Source organism: Vicugna pacos, chromosome 6 (genome assembly GCF_048564905.1).
Source record: "Vicugna pacos chromosome 6, VicPac4, whole genome shotgun sequence".
In the NCBI taxonomy this organism is placed as follows: Eukaryota; Metazoa; Chordata; class Mammalia; order Artiodactyla; family Camelidae; genus Vicugna; species Vicugna pacos.
Window position 1 is genome coordinate 83,517,847 of NC_132992.1, and position 19,531 is coordinate 83,537,377.

Sequence of the window (19,531 nt, forward strand, 5' to 3'; positions counted from 1 at the left end):
AATTTTGAAAAGTAAAACGTCTGACCAATTTCTTGCACGAGGAAAACTGCCTTGCCCCTTCTAGACCCCATTCCTCGGCAACTGAAGGTGTGCGGTCGATTCCTCTGCCCCCAGCTCCTCGCGGCCGCCCCCTGCCCTAGGACTGCTCGCAGCTCCGCGGACCGAGGCGGCCAGCTCGCGACGGAGTGGCGAGGGGCCAGGGGAACCCCACTACCCCAGCGGAAGGGTAGGGGATGTGAGGTGAAGAGGAGCCCCACAGGTAGGTGTAGGGTGAGGGGCTGTCGGCTTCTGAAGCCCAGGGCCGCCCCAAGTCGGGGCTATGCAGATATTCTGTCCTCGCCTCGGCCACGGGCGGGCATCCCTGAAGACTCCTCCCGATACCTGCCCCACTGCCCAGTGCCTCCCCGACCCCAAACCCTCTGCGTCCGGGTCCCGGACCGGGCCCGCCGTGGCGGAACGCACGGGGCGGTAGGAAGCCGGGCGCGCCGGGGGGCGGGGCTAGCGGGCAAGGCCCCACCCCCGAGCGAGGCGGCCAAGGCCACGGCGGAGGGATACGGAGCGCCATATATATATCGCCGAGCGCAGGCTCGCACTTCGGCAGTGGTGCTGGGAGCCTCGAGGGCGCGGCGCCGTTACTCGCAGTTGGGCGGCGGCGCAGGTGGCGGCGGCATATCGCGCAGTGCACACCGCGCTTTAACAGCAGCAGCAGCAACAGCAGCAGCAGCAGCAGCAGCAGAAGCAGTAGCGGAGGCACCTCTGCGGTCACAGCCCCTGCGCTGGTGCAGCCACCGTCGCTCGCTCTGCTCTTCCTCCCTTCACTCGCACTATGGTAGGTTGGGAGTGGCAAAGGCCAGCTTAGCAGCTGCCGGACCATAATTTCTTCCCAAATTTTTAGTTTAGTCTGTTGTTTTCTTTTCTCTTTTTCTTTTCTTTGGTGGGTTTTTTCCCCCCCTCTTTTCCGGGTGTTACGCAGCAGCTGCCGTTTAGGATGCATTCCGGATTTGCATCTCGGTTTTCTTGGCCAGGGATCCTCGTTTAAATTTTGGTCCCTCTTGGCGGTGGGCTGTCCCTGGGTAGGGGCTCCAAGTCCAGCTGCACCAGACTCCTCTGCATCCAACCCCTCCCCCAGCCGCGCAACACTGCATCCAGCGCGCCGCACCCGGGCTGCCCGCAACGCTGCGCCTCGGCCGGGGCCCCGGGGAGGGCAGGGGAGCCGGGCGGAGCCGGGCACTGGACCCCCCTACCCCACCCCGCTTCCTCGCCTCTCCAGCAAGGAGGCAGTGGATCAGGCGGGCCGCGGAGAATGAATGGGCCGGAGCTAGCCGGTGGCGCACGTTGTTCCGGCCGGGTCTTGGGGGGGCGCTTTCAGCCTCCCCCCCCCACCCCCTGGCTGTCCCCGGTGGTCGCGTTCTCCCGGTCGCTCTTTCCTCCTCCCTCCTGGGGGGCGCGGCGCGGGCGTGGGTTGGGAAGGAAGGAGCCGGGGAAGGGTGGGGTGGGGGCAGGAAGGCGCGGGGTGGGGGGCGGAGAGGGCGGAAGCGGCAGGCCGGCCGCCCTGCGACCGGGCGGGGCCCTGCGGTGTGGCCGGGGCCGGTGTCTCTCCGTTCCGCACTCCTGCAGCCCCCCACCTAGTGCAGCAGTAAAGGCGTGCGTGAGCCTCTGTACACCAGGAGGTCCCTTCCCGCGGGAGGCGCTCGGCTTGCGCTAATTGGGGCGGTGGGGGGCGGGGGAGGAGGGAGCTGGCGCGCGGCTCGGTTTCCATTAGAGACGCAAAGTTTCTGCACCGGGAGGAGGCGGCGGCGCGGCGGGCTCGCCGCCTGGGAGAGCAGAAGCGGGTGGGAGGCTCGGGGCGGACTTGGCCTCCGCCGGCCGGGCGGCCCGGGAGTGGGAGTGGGGAGGGGTGTCTCCCTAACCTGGGAGGGGCGATGCCTCGACCTTGCCCAGGGGCCGCCTGTCCCCCTGCACTCGCCTGCACTCGGGGCCTCCCCTCAGCCGGCTTTTCCCCTGCTCCGCGCCACTTCCCAGTCCGAAAGGAGATGCCCTCCACGTTTCTGCTTTCTCTGCAGCCTCTAGATTGCCAGATACGCCTGTGCGCCTCGCTGGGTGTGTTTTCCACAGCCCCCTTCCTCCCTTGGCGGGCAGAGCTGACATCACCCGCAGCATTTTTCTGGCTTAGCCGGGGGTGAGGGGAGGGTGGAGGAGAGATGACTCCCAGCAGGGTCAGCGCACCTTTGCCCCCGAGGCCAACGCGGATTTCGTGGTGGGGTGTGCTTCTTTGTCGAGGAAGGCTGATGCTCTCCATAACCACTCTAATAGAGTTTTGCGGCGAGGTGAGACTTTCCCCGGTGAGGTGACAGCTTCTTTGTACGAGGTGTGGCAGCGCTTCCTGTTGTACAAGACAGACGTTGCCCTGGCGTTACATAAATCATCGTCTCCTTCATTCGGTATAAAGAAAACCAACTTGGCTGTGACGAGGGTAGAAAGGAAGACCTCCTTCTAATTTGAAAAAATAAGTTTTTCCCCGAATCAATATATCGGAGCCCCATTCCTGTTGTGCAAGTTTTCATGTAAGAGAATAAACTTAATGTTGTCAGCCTTCTATTAGGACTTATTTTGGAACTGGCTTCATTAGGCCTCCTTCATTAAAATAAAAATACATATTAGCTCTCCTTGAGATCTCGAATTCCCCTGGCTGGAGGCACGGGTTCTGTGTTGCAGAGAATAAATAATGCAAGTGAGAATTACCTTCATGGCCATTACCACCTCTAGTAAAGTGTGTTTATTATGAGCGGCTGTTATGTCATCCTTAAAGTGGATGGGGTAAATATCCTCTAGCAAAGTTAATGTTCCTCTCTAGAAAAAAGAGGATATAATCTCATAATTATTATGTAGTTTTCACTGTACTTAATTTTTGCAGTTTTGTAACAGCTCGGTTGTAGAATGGTTCCATTTTTTTCCTGGCTTCTGAATCTTAGGATAATTTGACCAAGGGCATTAGCTATTCTAAATGGTAGGCTTTTAACAAATAACTGCCTAACTTAAATGATTGGAAAGTATTTATTACATGGAGATGAAGTTGGTGAGGTAACCCACTGCTGTATATTTATTTTTTCTGCTTAATTGTATCTCATAAAATAGACATAAAAGCCTGTTAATCCAACCCAATGCCATTATGTAATGCCAGTTTGGAGGTTTGGAGCTCCCGCAGCAATGCGCAAGGTGCACTAAAAGCCTGCCCCTGGACCCGATCCTGGCGGGGGTGACAGCAGTTATCAGGCTGGGTCCCTTCTTGGATTGAAGTAGGGACTGCGGCGTCTCTGGCGCAGTAGGTGGCGCTCTTCTTTCTCAGAGCCTGCCCCTGCAGCCCATGCAGTGGGTCTTTTGCCACTAGAGGTGCCATTTTTCAAATTATGAACTGACCCTTCCTAGCTAGATCTCAGAGCACCCAGCCGTAGGCCCAGAGAAGACCTGAAATGAGATGTTGTCATTTCCTTATCATCCTTAGTTTTTAAAATAGCATAAAGGGTTCCCTTTATTCTAACTGTTTTTATTAAATAACAGTGCTAAAGTTTTCAAACAATTTTTTGATACTGAAGGATCTCTATTAAAAGCATAATTGGAAAAACTATGTTGTTCTCAAACTCTAGTGGACTGAATTATAACCGTTTCTTTTTCTGTGTAGGCTGATCAACTGACCGAAGAGCAGATTGCTGGTAAGTTAATGACTTCAGGGAGTTTCAGTAGGCCAGAACTAGGCAAACTAAGTTTGGGTGCTCCCTATGGTCTGAGCAGTTTTCTAAGAATTTATTTAAATGAAAACAATAAGCAGAGATATTTAGGTCAAGTCTTAACTCCCTGTCAGTATTTTGGAGATAATGTGAAAGGAAGTGGAACTAAGAATACCCACTTGTGACACTCTGGAGTACTTGACTGTGCTTCACGATATGCCAGGCTTTGCGTGTAATGAGATCTCATTGAGCCTGCTACCCACAAATGTAGTTTAGAATTCTTATGCCACAGGTCTGTCAGTAATTCACCATGAAAGCTTGTACTTGCTATTCTAAATGGGAATGGGTGAAAATGAATGTTAGAACCACTATGATAATTAGCAAGGGAGTTAATGTTAGTTTAGAATTTTAGCTTTTACTATTTCCTGGAGGACTTTTTTGAGATGGTTTCTCTTTAGGAAACCAGGAATGCCCTTGAAATACCCTGAATGCCACGTAGAGAGAACACAGTGATTATGTGGGAATGTACATTTCTGGTAACCACCTCTTCATGTTGCTATGAAACAGGGAGTTCTAATGACTGTAGAAATTTAACAGGAAAGGACCTTAAGGGGGAACACGTGGACCACTCTTCACTTGTCAGATTGGATTTAGGACTAATTTCAGCATGTTCAAGTTTAGGCTTCTTTAAGAATTTGAGTGTACTGTGGTTTTATGGAACTGGTTGCCAGGAGCAACGTTTTGCTTTATGGACTGCTACATGAGGGCCAGTCCAATAGAACTGCTGTGGTCTTTGTTTCAGTTGATAAAGACGAGGCAGTTTCTGTTACTTGCACAACTTGGACGGCTTGCTTTGGCAAGTTCAGGGGAAGGGTGTGCTGTGGCTGGGTTGGGTGAAGGCATTTCTAAAAAGTAAACTTTTGTTTTCAGAATTCAAGGAAGCTTTCTCCCTATTTGACAAAGATGGTGATGGCACCATCACAACAAAGGAACTTGGAACTGTCATGAGGTCACTGGGTCAGAACCCAACAGAAGCCGAATTGCAGGATATGATCAATGAAGTGGATGCTGACGGTAAGGGCTTTAAAACTATGAATGAGTGCCAGTGTTGTGTAATTCAAGTTCAGGCATGTTACGAGATTGTCTTTCAGGTCCCCAGAGCAAACTAAATGTGCAAAGATCCTTTCTGTGGTTGCCTTACAGCCACTGACAATTAAAATAGAAGATTACAGGCCTGCCTTTCGCCCTGCTCATTGTCTAGAACGTTTCCTGGATCGGATCACTGTATTGTTCTTTTTTATTTGCCATGACCTACAGCTCAGTATTTTATCAACTGGCCCAGGAGTCTGTGCTGAGTCCTTTTGGGGGAAGGAAAAATAAATAGCCATAGCTTTTTAAAAAGCTAATTGTCTCTTAAGGAGAAAAACCCTACATTAAGTGGGGGAAGAGCACTCTTAGATGTTAATGTAGAAGTGAACACAGCGCAAGCTGTCGGTCGATATGTTTATTGAGAATTTCGAGGATCACGTGATGCTTGGAGGTGGGGGTGCATGATGACTGCAGGGAGTAAGTAGGTTCACAGAACCTAATAGAAGGGGAAGATGTGTAAGATGCGGAGCCAAGAGAATCAGGCCGTAACCCCTGTAGCAGTTGGTCACCTTTTGGTTTTTCATTCCTCTGGACTCCAGAACAGTGGGCAGTAGACTTCTTATTGCTCACTTCCATCAGTAAATAATTTTGACCATCCCCTCCACCCCTCAAAAAAGAAAATTATAGTTTTTGCATATCATATTAATTAAATTAATAAATTAACTTATTTAATAAGTAAATTAATCAAATCTACAGATGTAACATTGTAGAACATTACTAAGTTTTTAAAAGATGAGGTAGGAATAAACAATTTGGATCTAGACTACTTTCTAGATGGTCGGCTTGATGGTAGCCATTTAAAAAACTGGTACCATGAGGTGATGAAGTAGAATCACACTTGTCTGTGTCACACACCTTAGAAGCAGGGGTTTGGAGTCATCTCCTTAACAACAGTTTTAGCCCATTTGAGCTACTTCTATAGACTGTTTTCATCCTTAATCTTTTCAAAAAAGAGGTTGTTCATTGTTCTGTCTAGATTGACTGCTAAGGTGATCAGCCATTTGAGAACATGGGCTGGCTCTCCTGTTTTGTGTAAGCCCTGGGAAACTGCTTGGGGACTGGCAAAGTCTGTTAGGCCCTCAGATTGTATGGAACAAGGTGGGGAGAGTTGTCTCAAGTTATAGAGTCTAGTATTTGCAGTGAATAAACATTGATGCCTGGAGCATTGCTACCTAGCTGTAAGAGAGAGCTTTTCAAGTAATTGATTTTGTCATTCATGAATATCAATGATGCTTTAAAATTTTAGAGGCCAAATAGATTTGAAGGGATCTCTGAGTTACTATTTTAATTTAAAGGTACTAGTGAAAATGAGTGACTTAAGACTTTTTTCTTCTAATTTAATTTTTATTTATGTGTAATTCAGGTTACACTGTTGCTCCAGTGGCTTGTCTTTGGGGTATTTATCTAACTGTTGGTTTTAAAGGAGGAATTGTTTGGAATACTGGCCATAGAACAGATTCTTCTGACAGTTTCCTAAATGTTAATGGTCTGAGCTGAGAAAACACTTCTGAGCCTTGCCCTTAATGGGAAATAAAGATACTGAGTTGGGAAGAAAATGATTTGGTGACTTATTATAAAGTGGCTGAGAAATGGCTCCTGGAGAAGACTTTCTTAACACTTTATGATCCCTGGCTAACAAAGTCAACTTTCCCCATCTCCTAATCCTTTTCTTTCCTAAAAACATTGTGTACTCGTGGCAGTCCAGTTATAGACCATTACTAGCATCACTCGCCCAGGCATAGTTAGATCTGAGTGATCTCCCCAATCTAGGGGAAGGCAAACTCAAGTGCCTCCCTTGGGAGTGGAAAGATTCAGCCTGTGTTGCTGTGTGCTTTATCCTCTTGAACTGTACAAACCCTTCAGTGGCCGGGAATCTGTACGTGCATTTTCCTTTGCATCATTAAACGCTATCCTGATTACTGCTTTGAATTATGTGAATCATGTGAAGTTGCCCTGTGAAGTATTTGAATAGTTCAGACCTAAGATGGTTCAACCTACTAAAATAATTTACCAGTTTGTCCTAACAGGTGCTTACTGTTCTATAAAGTGGTTCTAAAATTGCCACCACAGAGTAGCATTACTGGAGCGCTTATTTCATATGAGCTTTTGTTTTTTAATTTGAGGTAATGGCACCATTGACTTCCCAGAATTTTTGACTATGATGGCTAGAAAAATGAAAGATACAGACAGTGAAGAAGAAATCCGTGAGGCATTCCGAGTCTTTGACAAGGTAATCCTGCGTCTGCATTGCAGACTGTACTTAAATATGGCTTTTTGGCTGTCATTTCTAAAAGCTTTAACATTCTGTTCTAGTTAGATCACTTACCTAACTGCCTGAGCCTTGTAATCTCACTTTCAAATATCCTGACTTACTGCGGTAACTTTATCAGATGAGAGTAAGCATAATAAATAGTAGAGAAATTTTGAACCAAGTTTCTTGGTGGTTACTTTCAGTTTCTGTTAGCTTTTGAAAAGCCCCTGCATTTTTTGCATTGGCTAACTGCATGTATATAGTAGGTATATATACATGCAGTATATATACACTGGAGGTTGGAGAATTGTCAGTGAACACAGAGTTGGCAGCAACATGAGGGGCAGTTGAGATGAAGTGAGAGACCTGCTTGCCCACACTGAACCACTATGAGGTCCTGTCAGTAACGAGTGCTGAATGTTCACAGGATGGCAATGGTTACATCAGTGCTGCAGAGCTACGTCACGTCATGACAAACTTAGGAGAAAAACTAACAGATGAGGAAGTAGATGAAATGATCAGAGAAGCAGATATTGATGGAGATGGACAAGTCAACTACGAAGGTAAAAGACTACGTTTCTCTAGCTTAGTTTTTAATAGCCTCCCCTTTAGGATCCATAAACAAGTTAATTGCTGCACTAGACTTTCACTGATAGTTTTTTTTCTTATGCAGAGTAGAGATACTGTGTTCATTAAAGCTGCTTTTGAAGATAACCAAAAGTTATGATTATTTGTCTTTTCAGAATTCGTACAGATGATGACTGCAAAGTGAAGAGCTACTTTCAACTCCTTTTTCCCCCCTCTAGAAGAATCAAATTGAATCTTTTACTTACCTCTTGCAAAAAAAAAAAAGTTCATTTACTCATTCTGTTTCTATATAGCAAAATTGAATGTCAAAAGTACCTTCTGTCCACACACACAAGAAATCTGCATGTATTGGTTGGTGGTCCTGTCCCCTAAAGATCAAGCTACACATCAGTTTTCCGATATAAATACTTGTCCTACCTTAATGATAAGGAAGCACTTAGTGGACTCCTTGCAGGTCCATTTGCTCATGATTAATACACTGTTTGGGCTGGCCAGTTTTTCATGCATGCCGCTTGACAATTGAGCACAGTCAGGCGTTTGTATTAAAAACGAAAAATGAAAAAACAGATTCAAAACCTACTCAAATGGGTTCTAGTTCGGTTTGTTAGTATAAATTGTCATAGCTGGTTTCCTGAAAACAACCATTTAAAATTGGTTTGCCTCAGGATGCCGTGCTGCAGAGTGGGTGGAGGATACACAGTCTAGGCGCGGCCCCACTAGCAGGATGGCCCTCTTGTAACTTCCCTGTGCCCCGACCCATGATGACCATGACACATCCTGGTGGCATGCCAGTGTGTGTTGGTTTAGCGTTGTCTGCATTGTGCTAGAGCAAAATGGGTGTCAGGCTATCACCGTTCACACAAATTTTTAAAAAGAAACCTTTATCAAGGGAGCATCTTTGGACTCTCTGTTTTTAAAACCTTCTGAACCATGACTTGGAGCCAGCAGAGTAGGCTGTGGCTGTGGACTTCAGCACAACCATCAACATTGCTGTTCAAGAAATTACGATTTATGTCCATTCCAAGTTGTAAATGCTAGTCTTTTTTTTTTTTTCCAATAAAAAGACCATTAACTTAAAGTGGTGTTAAATGCTTTGTAAAGCTGAGATCTAAATGGGGACAAGGCAGTTGAAGGGATGGCCAGTGTACCTTTTAATGCCCACAGCCCAGCATTGGGTTTCCCTCCCTCTCTCCTGACGTCCCAGCCCCAGCCTCTGAGCCTGAGACCTTGCCTAAAACCAAGCAGATACTGATTGCTTCATCTTATTTATGGACGTGTAGGTCTACTTGTAGTTTCACTGGGGTGGGGGGGAGTGAATCATGGTAACTTAATGATTATTCAGGCAAGTAGAGCTCTTAGTGAAGGAAAAAACCCACTTTCTCTCAAGCATGTATTTAGGGGTTCTTATCAATTGTGCTGCTGATTACCTGTTTTATGTAACTACTTGAGACCATCTGTGCAAGAGACATGATTTAGTGTGTCTGTAATTTGATCCTCGCTGTGTGTGGTAGAAGCAGTAGTCACTTCTTAGCCAGTCTCTTCATGCCTAAAAGACACTATCAGTCAGTCACCTTTTGAGTCACGATTTTTAATTTATGACTACTTAACCTGAGAGTCTTTTGAACTTTTTTTTCTAAGTTGACCTGACTTTGCTTTTTTCCCCCCAAGTAGAACTAAACTGGCCTCCCAGCTTGAAGGGAAAACTCCAGCCCAGAGGGAATTTTTTGTTTCTTTATAAACCTGGAGCCAAAATGACGAGATGCTGGTGCTGGTCTTTGTAGGGGGTTTGGTTTGCTTACGAGCCCCGCCAAAAGGAACACTTGCATTTAGTGCGGAGCTTCTGAAATGAAGGCTAGATGTGCGTTTCTGAGGGTGTTAGCTGGTTGTATCTTACTAGCAAGGAGATTTGGGTTTTGAACGTTCGTGTGGGAGGTTTTAATTTGCCGGGGAACAGCGGCAGGCTGCCAGCGAGGCAGTGAGAAGCTCTTGGCAGCCAAATGGGTGCGTTCAGGGTTGACTTACAGAGACCCTCGGCTTCTCCCTCTCCTGCTCCTTGTCCCTCTGGCATTTTTGCAGCGCGCTAGTTTTCCCGCCAGAGGGGTGGGTCAGAGCAATGGAGAGGAACCCGCCAGCCTTTGCTGCTTGTCCATAGACCGGATGGTTGGTAGATGGGATGTTGACAGCATGAGCTAGACTTCGCTTTCATAACTCCCTGAATCTGGAAGGAACATCTCAGAATACCCCGGTGGGGGGGTTCTGAGATTGGACTGGGGTTTCTGGTTCGAGTAAGTTAATAACCTGGATGTTTCTTGTAGGGAGGTCAAGCAGCCTGACTGTTGACCCAGTCTCAGGGCTGTGGCTGATGACCTCTTGGTAATTTTAAAAAGGGTTTGGGGTGGTTTGACTTGTTTCTTACCCTTCCACCCAGTCATTTGCTAGAAGCTGGGTGGACTTAATTTTAATGGTCCTACAGTCTTAGAAGACTACTTTTGAAACCGGATTCTTAAATGGCCAGGATCCTGTATGGGAACCAGAAACCGTTCCCCCAGGGAATGCTGAGTTCCAGCTTGGCGGAAGCCGAGTCCGTCTCTGGCCTGTGAGGGGACGGCCAGCCCGGGGGTTGGGTGCTGGCAGCCTGCAGGAGTTAGTGCGAGGAAGTAGCTGGCTGTTACGGCAGTACTCTTCAAAGCTGGTTAGCACCTTCTGTCAACTCTTGCCCCTACTTCTAACTGCTCTATAAATATATACATATATTTATATATATAAAGTGACTAGTTTAACTGGCATCCCGCTTGAGCCTGAGACTTGCCATAAAAAAAACTGCTGTGTACTTGGCACACACTTTCATAGTTTTGTTCTCCGTCTGTTCGGGGTAGGTGTTGAGCGAGGCAATGTATCTTGATATTTCAGATGGGCTTTTGATGCACTGTTGCCAAGGAAGGCTTTTTCTGATTTTTTGACAAACGAATTTTTGCACACTTTAATTGGTGTCTTTCGGCAACTTAAAACACATTGAAAATTAGCTACTGTACATATTTTTATATTCTCTTTATAAATGCATGTCTGACTGTACTTGTACCCATATTGCAAGGCGGGGCCGGCCACCAGGCCTCGCGCTGCTGTGACCCATCGGATTAGCAGCATATTAGCAGCCCCTCAGCGTACTGGGAACTTCTTCCTAAACGAATGTAAATTTGGTCAAGTCTGCTCTTCGTCCATTCAATTATTTTAAACATTTCGATTAATTATTTTATATCCAAAAACATTTACCCTTTTGACAGTAACTAGATTCCACGAATGTGTCTTACTAATCTATCCCTTCAGCTGGCAGTTACTATTTTCTCTTTTGATCCCTTGAAGTTGTCCTGTAGGAGACAGAAATTCTCTGCTGTCTGTATCCCTTGAAGTAAGAAGGTAGTGGTATGGGTGCAGTGTGCGTTCTTTCTCCAGATCTGTGATAATGTTCACTAGACACGTCTGTAGCAAAGATGGCGGTAGTTCCTTTGTTCCCGAAGTCACCCTTCACCGTGGCGATCGGAAAAGGACATGTACTTGAACGTTTCTGTAAATCTCAAGATAAACTGTTCGGAGATTTAACCACCTCTCTGATGGGGGACCAACTCTATGGAAATTGTAAATAAGTTTTATTTATAAACCTGGCACTGTATTCAATAAACATTTCTGCAGCCTTTCATCTCTAACTGCGAACTCTGTAGGTTTTTAGCTTGCAATGTTTCCATCCCTTTTGCTCAATGAACAAGCTATACCTGCCCTCGGGATGGGATTCCACCGTGGCTGTAGTATGATAGGTGAGGGGCCAGAAACACCACAGACACGTCCCACTACAGCTTTACCCTGGTTTTACAGTTTTAGGTGTTAACTGATATTTTAACAGAGTCTCTTGGCATATTAACGTATCCATGTTTGCTTTATGCAAAAATCCACACTATAAGAAGATTCATTCCCCTTTAACCTCGAGGTTAATCCAAGTCTAGGGATTGTGTAAAGGAATACACTTTAAAAATTAGATGGGAATTTAAAATTACGGAAGCACATACCTCTGCCCATGTCAAGAATAGAGCAGCTGTGGAAAACTGGGGGTGGGGGTGGGGTTGAGCCCGCAGCTTCCATTCAGAACCTTGGAGTTGAAACCTTCCCCTTAATCAGCATTGTCCCAGACCCTGGTTCCTAGACAAGTTTAGCAGGAAGAGCCACCTCCTGGCTGCCACCCCTGATTCCAGAAAGATCTCCAGGCTGCCTTGCCCATTTCGTTTCCTGCTCTGCACAGAAACAAGAGAGTGCTGAGAAGAAGGGGAATGATCACAGGGTAAGCCCTGCTTTGGCTAGAAGGCTTGAGAGATGTCTCCAGGGAGCACTTAGCTTCTCCTGGGTACAGCCAGCCCCTTGTCTACATTACAAGGATGCGGGGACAGAGCCCTCTGCTCAGACTTTAGGCCTGGCTCCTAGTTTTGCTTCTGTCCCTCTGTAGCCGTGGATAGGTTCTTTACCTTTCCGAACCTCAGCTAAAATAAGATGATTGGGCTGGGTAGATTCTACCTGTGGCTGTCTAGGATTCTGACCAACTCAGCTTGTCATCACTTGGTGTTTAAGTTGAAATTGCAGCCTAAAGGGTGGGAGGCAAAAGAGTGTAGGTGTGTAGATCCGTGGTATGCTTGTAGATGACAAATGGGATTTATAAAGTCTCGGCATCTCCATGTGGGGTGTGGGGCAGAGGGTAAACTCACTTGTTAAGACTGTGAGGTCCTATTGGAAAGTGGGTTCAAAGAAACTGATCAGTAGATGGCTTCCATCCTCCTGGTAGGACAGAAGTAGGAAGCTACCACTCACTGCCTGCAGCAGATTTAGTCCAAGTGACAATGTCATCTGGTTTTTCAGCAGTTTGGGTTCAGGAAAAAAAACACATACACACATTGCTGATTTGAGCTGAACTTCCCCAGACACTAGGGGCTGGAGCATCCAGTGACTCAGGATGCCTTAGAAGGAAATACAATCTAAAGTTTTTTTTAACAGCTTGCTGCTGCTTCTCTCCCACTGCCCTCAACCCTCTTCCAGGGAGAGGGGAGGAGTGTGCTTCTGCTCCAGAACCCACGGGAAAGCGGACGGCAGCCCAAGTTGCTGGCCAGCTCTCCCCATTGATGGTTCCTGAAATTGGGGTAAAAAAAAAATGGTGACAGCGTCCCTCATAAGAATTATTTATGTTCTGCCTGTGTGTCAGCAACCTTTGGAGTGAGTGTGTATTTACACTTTCGGATAGTATTTCAAATGTCACATTTTTAAGTTTTATTTTCACTCTCACAAAGATGAAAGGGAAAATCCAGAGTCTCCAACTCTAGTAAAATAATTTTCTTAAACATTTTGTTACAGTATAATAATCTCTTTCATCTGGGCTGACTATAAGCATGAATAGTTTGCTTTTAAACTATTTTTCTTTCCCTTTCTGAGTCTTTGTATACCTTCAAGCTGTGATTTTCTGTTTTAGTTACTATGTTTTGTAGTAAAAGATAATTTTTTCCCCCCACACAGATTGGAACCAGACTCAGTATTTGAGATAATGGATTATTTTTTTAAAGTAGAAAATTAAATGAAAAAGTAATTATAAAGTGATATCTTAGTTAAAAGGGCTAGCCCAAACATTCACTCCCAGTACCAGTATCCATATCTGATGCTTCTCAAACTTCTCCATGGCAAGAAGCTTGTTCACCTCAACAGGCAGGCCAGTCCCATTTTTACAAAAGTATTTTTCTGATTCTAATACAAATACTGTTTGTTGTATAAAATTTGTGATTATCAAATAACCCCACTACCCTGTAAAAGATGTTTAACATTTGTATTTCCTTCCAGAAGTTTTTCTCACTTTATAGACACAGAGATATAGTTGACAACATTCAGATCTACATATATTTTATTTAAAAATTAAGCATAATATTCTTTGTTACATAAGTTATATATATACATTTATATTAGTCTTTTCTTTCCTTGTACACATTTTAAGACACATTTCACATCCCATAAAATTCACCCTTTGAAAGCATACAATTCAGTGTTTTTTTTAATATATTCACAAAGTTGTGTAACCATCAACAGCATCTAATTTTAGAACATTTTCAACACCCCAAAAAGAAATCCTGTGCCCAATAGCAGTCACTCCCCATTCTCCCCTCCCCCGTCCCTGCAACCACTAATCTACTTTCTGCGTCTGTGGATTTGCCTATTCTGAACATGTCATATAAATAGAATCATGTGTTCATAATTTTTTATCCTCTTTTACTTTTTATGCTGAACATTTCCCTATATACTTACATTCCCAGATGTAACTTTTAGGAGCTGGCTCTATGAATATGACATCAGTTAGTTAATCCCTTAATAAAGGCCATTTGGCACATTATGTTTTGAGCAGTTCTAAGTGTGAGAACATCCTTACACCTGCTTGGAGGCTGAAACTCACTTCCCTTTATCCTCCATCTATTGATCAATGTAAGCCCAGTGGCGCTAACACTGGACATCTAACTTTGCGTCCACAAGGCAGACCTTGGTCTTTTCACACTTTAACATACCCCTTGTTAAGTCTTCAAGCTTCATATTTGCTTCTTGTTTTTTGTTATTGTTTTTTTTTAAACCACTCTGAAAGGAATCAACAACATGTGAAATTTACCCAGGTTCTATATTCAGACTTCTGTACTCAAATCCTGACTTCCTGAATTTTGGCAAGTGACAGCTTTGCTTCCGTGTCCTCAAGGTGGTTGTAAGAGTGACTGAGATGCTGGAAATCCTCTAGCCTAGTGGCTAACGCATGGAAGGTGTTTAGAAATGCTCTTTTCTCCTTCCACACAGTGTCAATTCTAAAGCCACAAGAGAAAATGAAGCCAGTTTTATAGTTTGCTTGGTTTCATCCAGTTCATGTTGGTTCTTAAGAATTGCCATTTTCTTTCTCTGCTAAAAGCACACAAACCTAAGCATCTCCTCTGGAAATCCTAGTGGTAGTTGCCAGTGTCTAGTCTTCCGGTCCTTGCTCCCCAGAGACATGGGCAGGTCTGCTGGACCCTCAACGAGGCCAGGCCTGGGAGCATCTCCTGGTGCTCTCCCTTGGGGTGCCCACACGGGAAGATCTGCAGCATCTGTGAGCACTCGCTGGCTTGGTCTTCTCTGGAGAACGATGGCAGTCCCATTCTTGTTAAAAGTCAATCTCATTAGAGGCACTTGACCATGAGCAGAAGAGGTCAGTGGTTAGGCCTTCTCCTCACTCTGTTAACATCCCATTGTCTTCCATCCACCTTCAGAGGCCTGCCTCTTCCTGCTCCTTCTCTTCTAGGACCCCTGTGGTTCTATCAGAATTCAGACTTGTCCTTGAGAAATGCTCACTGCCCCCAACCCAGAGCCCTTCTCTCTCCTATTGCTGGACCTGGGCCAAAACTAACACCATGAGAAGCAGAGCCACCTGGCCACATCTCACCTCTTCTCTTCTTCACCAAAGTCTTGATCTTCAACTGGAATATGTCATACAACACCCCTGGGCTCCCAAGACCTGATTCCAACTCAGAGACAGAGACCACTTCCCCAAACCCCAGAAGTAGGCGATGACCCAATGGTTGGCTAAATCCTAGCAAGCTCATCCCTTTTGAAGGATTCTGGAGGGGAATGTAGGATCTGAATGCAGCTGTTCCAACAGCACAAATCCTTAAACTCAGCCTTGCAAATACCAGCCTGGGCTTCCCATTCAGGCAGCCACTTGGAACCAGGAAGGAATTCAGAGCGTACTTTTGCTGTTTCTTACTGGGAGAGCCAGCTCATTAAGGAAAAAAGTGAGAGCATTGTATTCTGATAATTTGTTCTCAGGTTCAATGCCTACAACGTTCAGAGCTCTGAATCAGAGGACTTCAAAATACTGAAAGACTCAGTTTCCACCTTTTCAGGAGCTTTTACAGGCTTTTTGAGGAAACATTATTAGATACAACTGCCAAGCAGCATGCTGATGAATAACATATACCAACCTGAATATCTAAGAACTGATGTAGACATAGAACAAGAATGTATAGAGCAAGAACTGACAACAAGAATAACAAATCCATCATCATAGAGATTTTGACATACTTCTCCCAGTTATTAAGAAATCAAGCGGACAATAGTACATTTGAACCACACAATGAACAAGTTTGATCTCATGTATGTATGTAGAACATTGCATCCAGCAGTTAGAGATTTCATATTACAGATACTAATTAGGTATTAATTAACAATAATATCAATACTTTAATAAACAATATTACATTAGTTATATGATTATACTATAATTATAAATACAAATATATAATATATAACAAATTAATAACATAAGAAATTAATAAATTAAAGAATTAAGATTGACTATGTATTAGATCATAAAGAAAATCTCAACAAACATTAAAAAACTTTCATATTGACCAAGCTACCTGATAACAATGCAATAGATAGAAAATTGTTTTTAAAATACAGCTTTTAAAATACCTATTTGTTTTGAAAATCAAAGTCCATTTCTAACAACACATAGGTCTAAAATAATGAAAATCTAGAAGATACTTCATTTCATTCATTTCATTCTTATTTCATTCAAGTAGAATTGAATGAAGAAATAATTCTACATTTCAAAACTGTAGGATACAACTTAGAAATGAATAGAAATGCTTATAATGGAAAAGGGGAAAGGCTAAAAATAACCAAGGTAAACACCCAACTTGAGCTAGAAAAAGAATAGAATAAGCCCAAAGAAAGCAGAAGGGAATTATCAAAGATACCCACAGCAATTAATGATGTACAAAACGAAGGTTTACAAAGAAGATCAACAAAGGCAAAAAGTCGGCTCTTTGAAAAAGATTATTAGAAATAGTATAGTAGTTTGTCAAAAAATTAAACATTTAATTACCATATGCTACAATAATTCCACTTTAGGATATATACCTAAAATAATTTAAAGCAAGAACTAAAAGAGATATTTGTACATGCATGTTCATAGCAGCATCATTTGCAATAACTAAAAAGTAGAAGTAACCCAAGTGCCCATCAGTGGAAGAATGGATAAAAGAAGTGATATATATACACATATACACATACATATATATGTATATATATACAGAATGAAATCTTATTGTCTTAAAAAGGAAGGAAATACTGATATATGCTACAACATGGATGAACCTTGAAGACATTGTGCTAAGTGAAATAAGCCACTCACAAAAGGACAAATACTAGATAATTCCACTCACATGAGGTCCCTAGAGTAGCCAGATTCAGAGGCAGATAGTAGAATGGGTGGATGCCCTAGGAGGGGGAATCATTGTTTAATGGGTAAACTTTCAGTTTTGCAAGATAAAAAAGTCCTAGAGCGGTATGGTGGTGGTGAACAATGTGAATATACTAATGCCACTGAACTGTACACTTAACAATGGTTAAAATGGTAAATTTTAAAAGATGTGTTATCTTTTTAAATTGAAGTATAGTCAGTTTACAATGTTGTGTCAATTTCTGGTGTACAACATAATGCTTCAGTCAACCATATACATACATATGTTCCTTTTCATGTTCTTTTTATAGGTTAATACAAGGTATTGAATGTAATTCCCTGTGCTATAGAAACCTGTTGTTTACTTTATATACAGTAGTATCTGCAGATCTCGAACTTCCAAGTTGTCCCGTCCCACCTCCTTTCCTCCCTGGTAACCATAAATTAGTTTTCTATGTCTCAATCTGTTTCTGTTTTGTAAATAAGTTCATTGGTGTCTTTTTTTTTTTCAAGATTCCAGATATAAGTGATATCATATGATATTTTTCTTTCTCTTCTTGGCTTACTTCACTTAGAATGACAATCTTCAGGTCCATCCATGTTGCTGCAAATGGCATTATTTTATTCTTTTTAATGACTGAGTAGTTAAAATGATAAATTTTATGTTATGTATATTTTACCACAATTTTTTTTAAGTCAAAGAAGTGGAAAGAACATTACGGAAAGATAATGTTATCCTGGCATTTGCTTATATTTCAGATGATGTTTTCTGATTCATTGATTCTTTTTTCTCATATTCTACCATTAAGATAATGTTTAATTATTATAGCTTTATAATGAAAGTTAATTCCTGGTGTTTCATGTAAAAAAAATCTTAGACAAGTCTCTAGTAGTGCTGATGAAAAAAGGAAATAAAAAGGAGACATAACCACAAATAAACCAGAGATTTTTTTTTTTTGTAAAGCACACTGCAAAAACTTCGTGCCAATAAATATGAAAACTTAGGGAAAGGGGATGATTTCCTAGAGAACTGACTTAAGAAGAAGTAGAAAATTTAAAACAAACTATAACCATTAAAAGAACCTAATAGTAAATAAAAATACACCTGTGCTGGATGAGTGCAAACTGTGCCCCTTTCCTCCCAATGAGTCATGAGGTCTTCATCTCATGCCCTTGACTCTAAGAGGGCACTGTGACTGCTTTGGCCAATGGAATACAGTAAAAGGCATGTACTGGTTTCCGGGCTCATGCTTTTTCCATTTCTGCCCTTGGAACATTCTGGAACCCCTGAGATCTCCATGTTGGAGAGGCCACATGTAGATGCTTCAGTGGGCAGTCAGCTGTCCCCATCAAGGTGACCGACCAAGAAGTGAGGCCACCTTAGATTCTCCAGGCCAGGTCATTTGCCAGCTGAATGCCACTGAGTAACCTCAGTTGACCTCGGGTGGAGCAGAAGAACCAGCCATCTGAACTTTGCCTGAATTCCTCACCCACAGAATCAGGAGCTAAAATAAAAGGGTAGTTGTTTTAAGCCAATATTTAAGCTAATACTTGGGTTCATTTGTTTTGTAGTAACAGATCACAAAGCACCACCAAAGACAGAAAAAGATTCTTCCATGGAATCAAAAAAAAAAAAAACCCCACAAAGATTACACTGCAACTCTTTACCTAGTCTTGACAAATTCTTTCAGAAAATTAAAAAAAAGAGAGAGAGATTATGTTAAAATTGATTATCTAGGCAGGGAGGGGTGGGGAGAAAAGAAAAAAATAATAAATAAAATTGATTCTCCACACCAGATAAGAATACAAGAAGTAAGGAAAATTACAGGCTGGTCTATATACTTAGATACAAATGTAAAAAAGTATAAATACAAAACTCAATCCAGCAGTGTATTAAATAAAATGCATCTATGACCATGTCGGTTGTAACCCAATAATCCAATAATTACTTTGCATGGAAAGAGAGAGAATCAAATGAAGGGAAGGAAAGGCTGAACACCCAAGCCAGGGAAGGGAAGATGCTCTGAGCCTCAGGCTCTTCTGGAACTGGGGACTCCCCCTCCTCTGTCAAGCCTCCGTCCCTCTTGCCTTGTGCATTGACTTCCTTCCCTCTCCTCACAGACTGGCTTTCTCTACTGGAGGAATCGTACCACTCCTGAGCTTTACACCCTACACTTAGCCAGGAAGAGACAATGTGTTTCAGTCCCAGTTGGAATATTTTTGAAGAAGAGTTCTGCTACTGTCTGCCTAAGGCAGCTCCCCTTGGACTCCTCAGCTGTACCAGGAGTTAGTGTCTGGGGAAAGGACTGGGTATTTGCTTTTTATTGCTGCTGTAACAAGTATCACAGACTTAGTGGCTTAAAACAATATATATTTATTATCTTACAGTCCTGGAGGTAAGAAGTCTGAAACCACATTAACAGGGCTAAAATCAAGGTGTTAGCAGGACTGGTTCCTAGGAGAGAGTCTGTTTCCATGCCTTTTCCAGCTCCCAGAGGATGCCTGCATTCCTTGGTTCATGGCCCCTTCCTGCATCTTCAGATC

General features: G+C 43.5%; 1 protein-coding gene across 1 annotated transcript; it reads left to right on the plus strand.

The window, feature by feature from the left end:
* The first annotated feature begins 575 nt into the window (after nucleotides 1-575).
* Nucleotides 576-11,414, plus strand: CALM1 (calmodulin 1). Its single transcript, XM_006208194.4, has 6 exons — nucleotides 576-829; nucleotides 3,680-3,710; nucleotides 4,656-4,799; nucleotides 6,998-7,104; nucleotides 7,553-7,688; nucleotides 7,869-11,414. The coding sequence occupies exons 1-6, from the start codon at nucleotides 827-829 to the stop codon at nucleotides 7,895-7,897; spliced, it is 450 nt and encodes a 149-aa protein (XP_006208256.1). The 5' UTR covers nucleotides 576-826; the 3' UTR covers nucleotides 7,898-11,414.
* The last annotated feature ends 8,117 nt before the right edge of the window (nucleotides 11,415-19,531 follow it).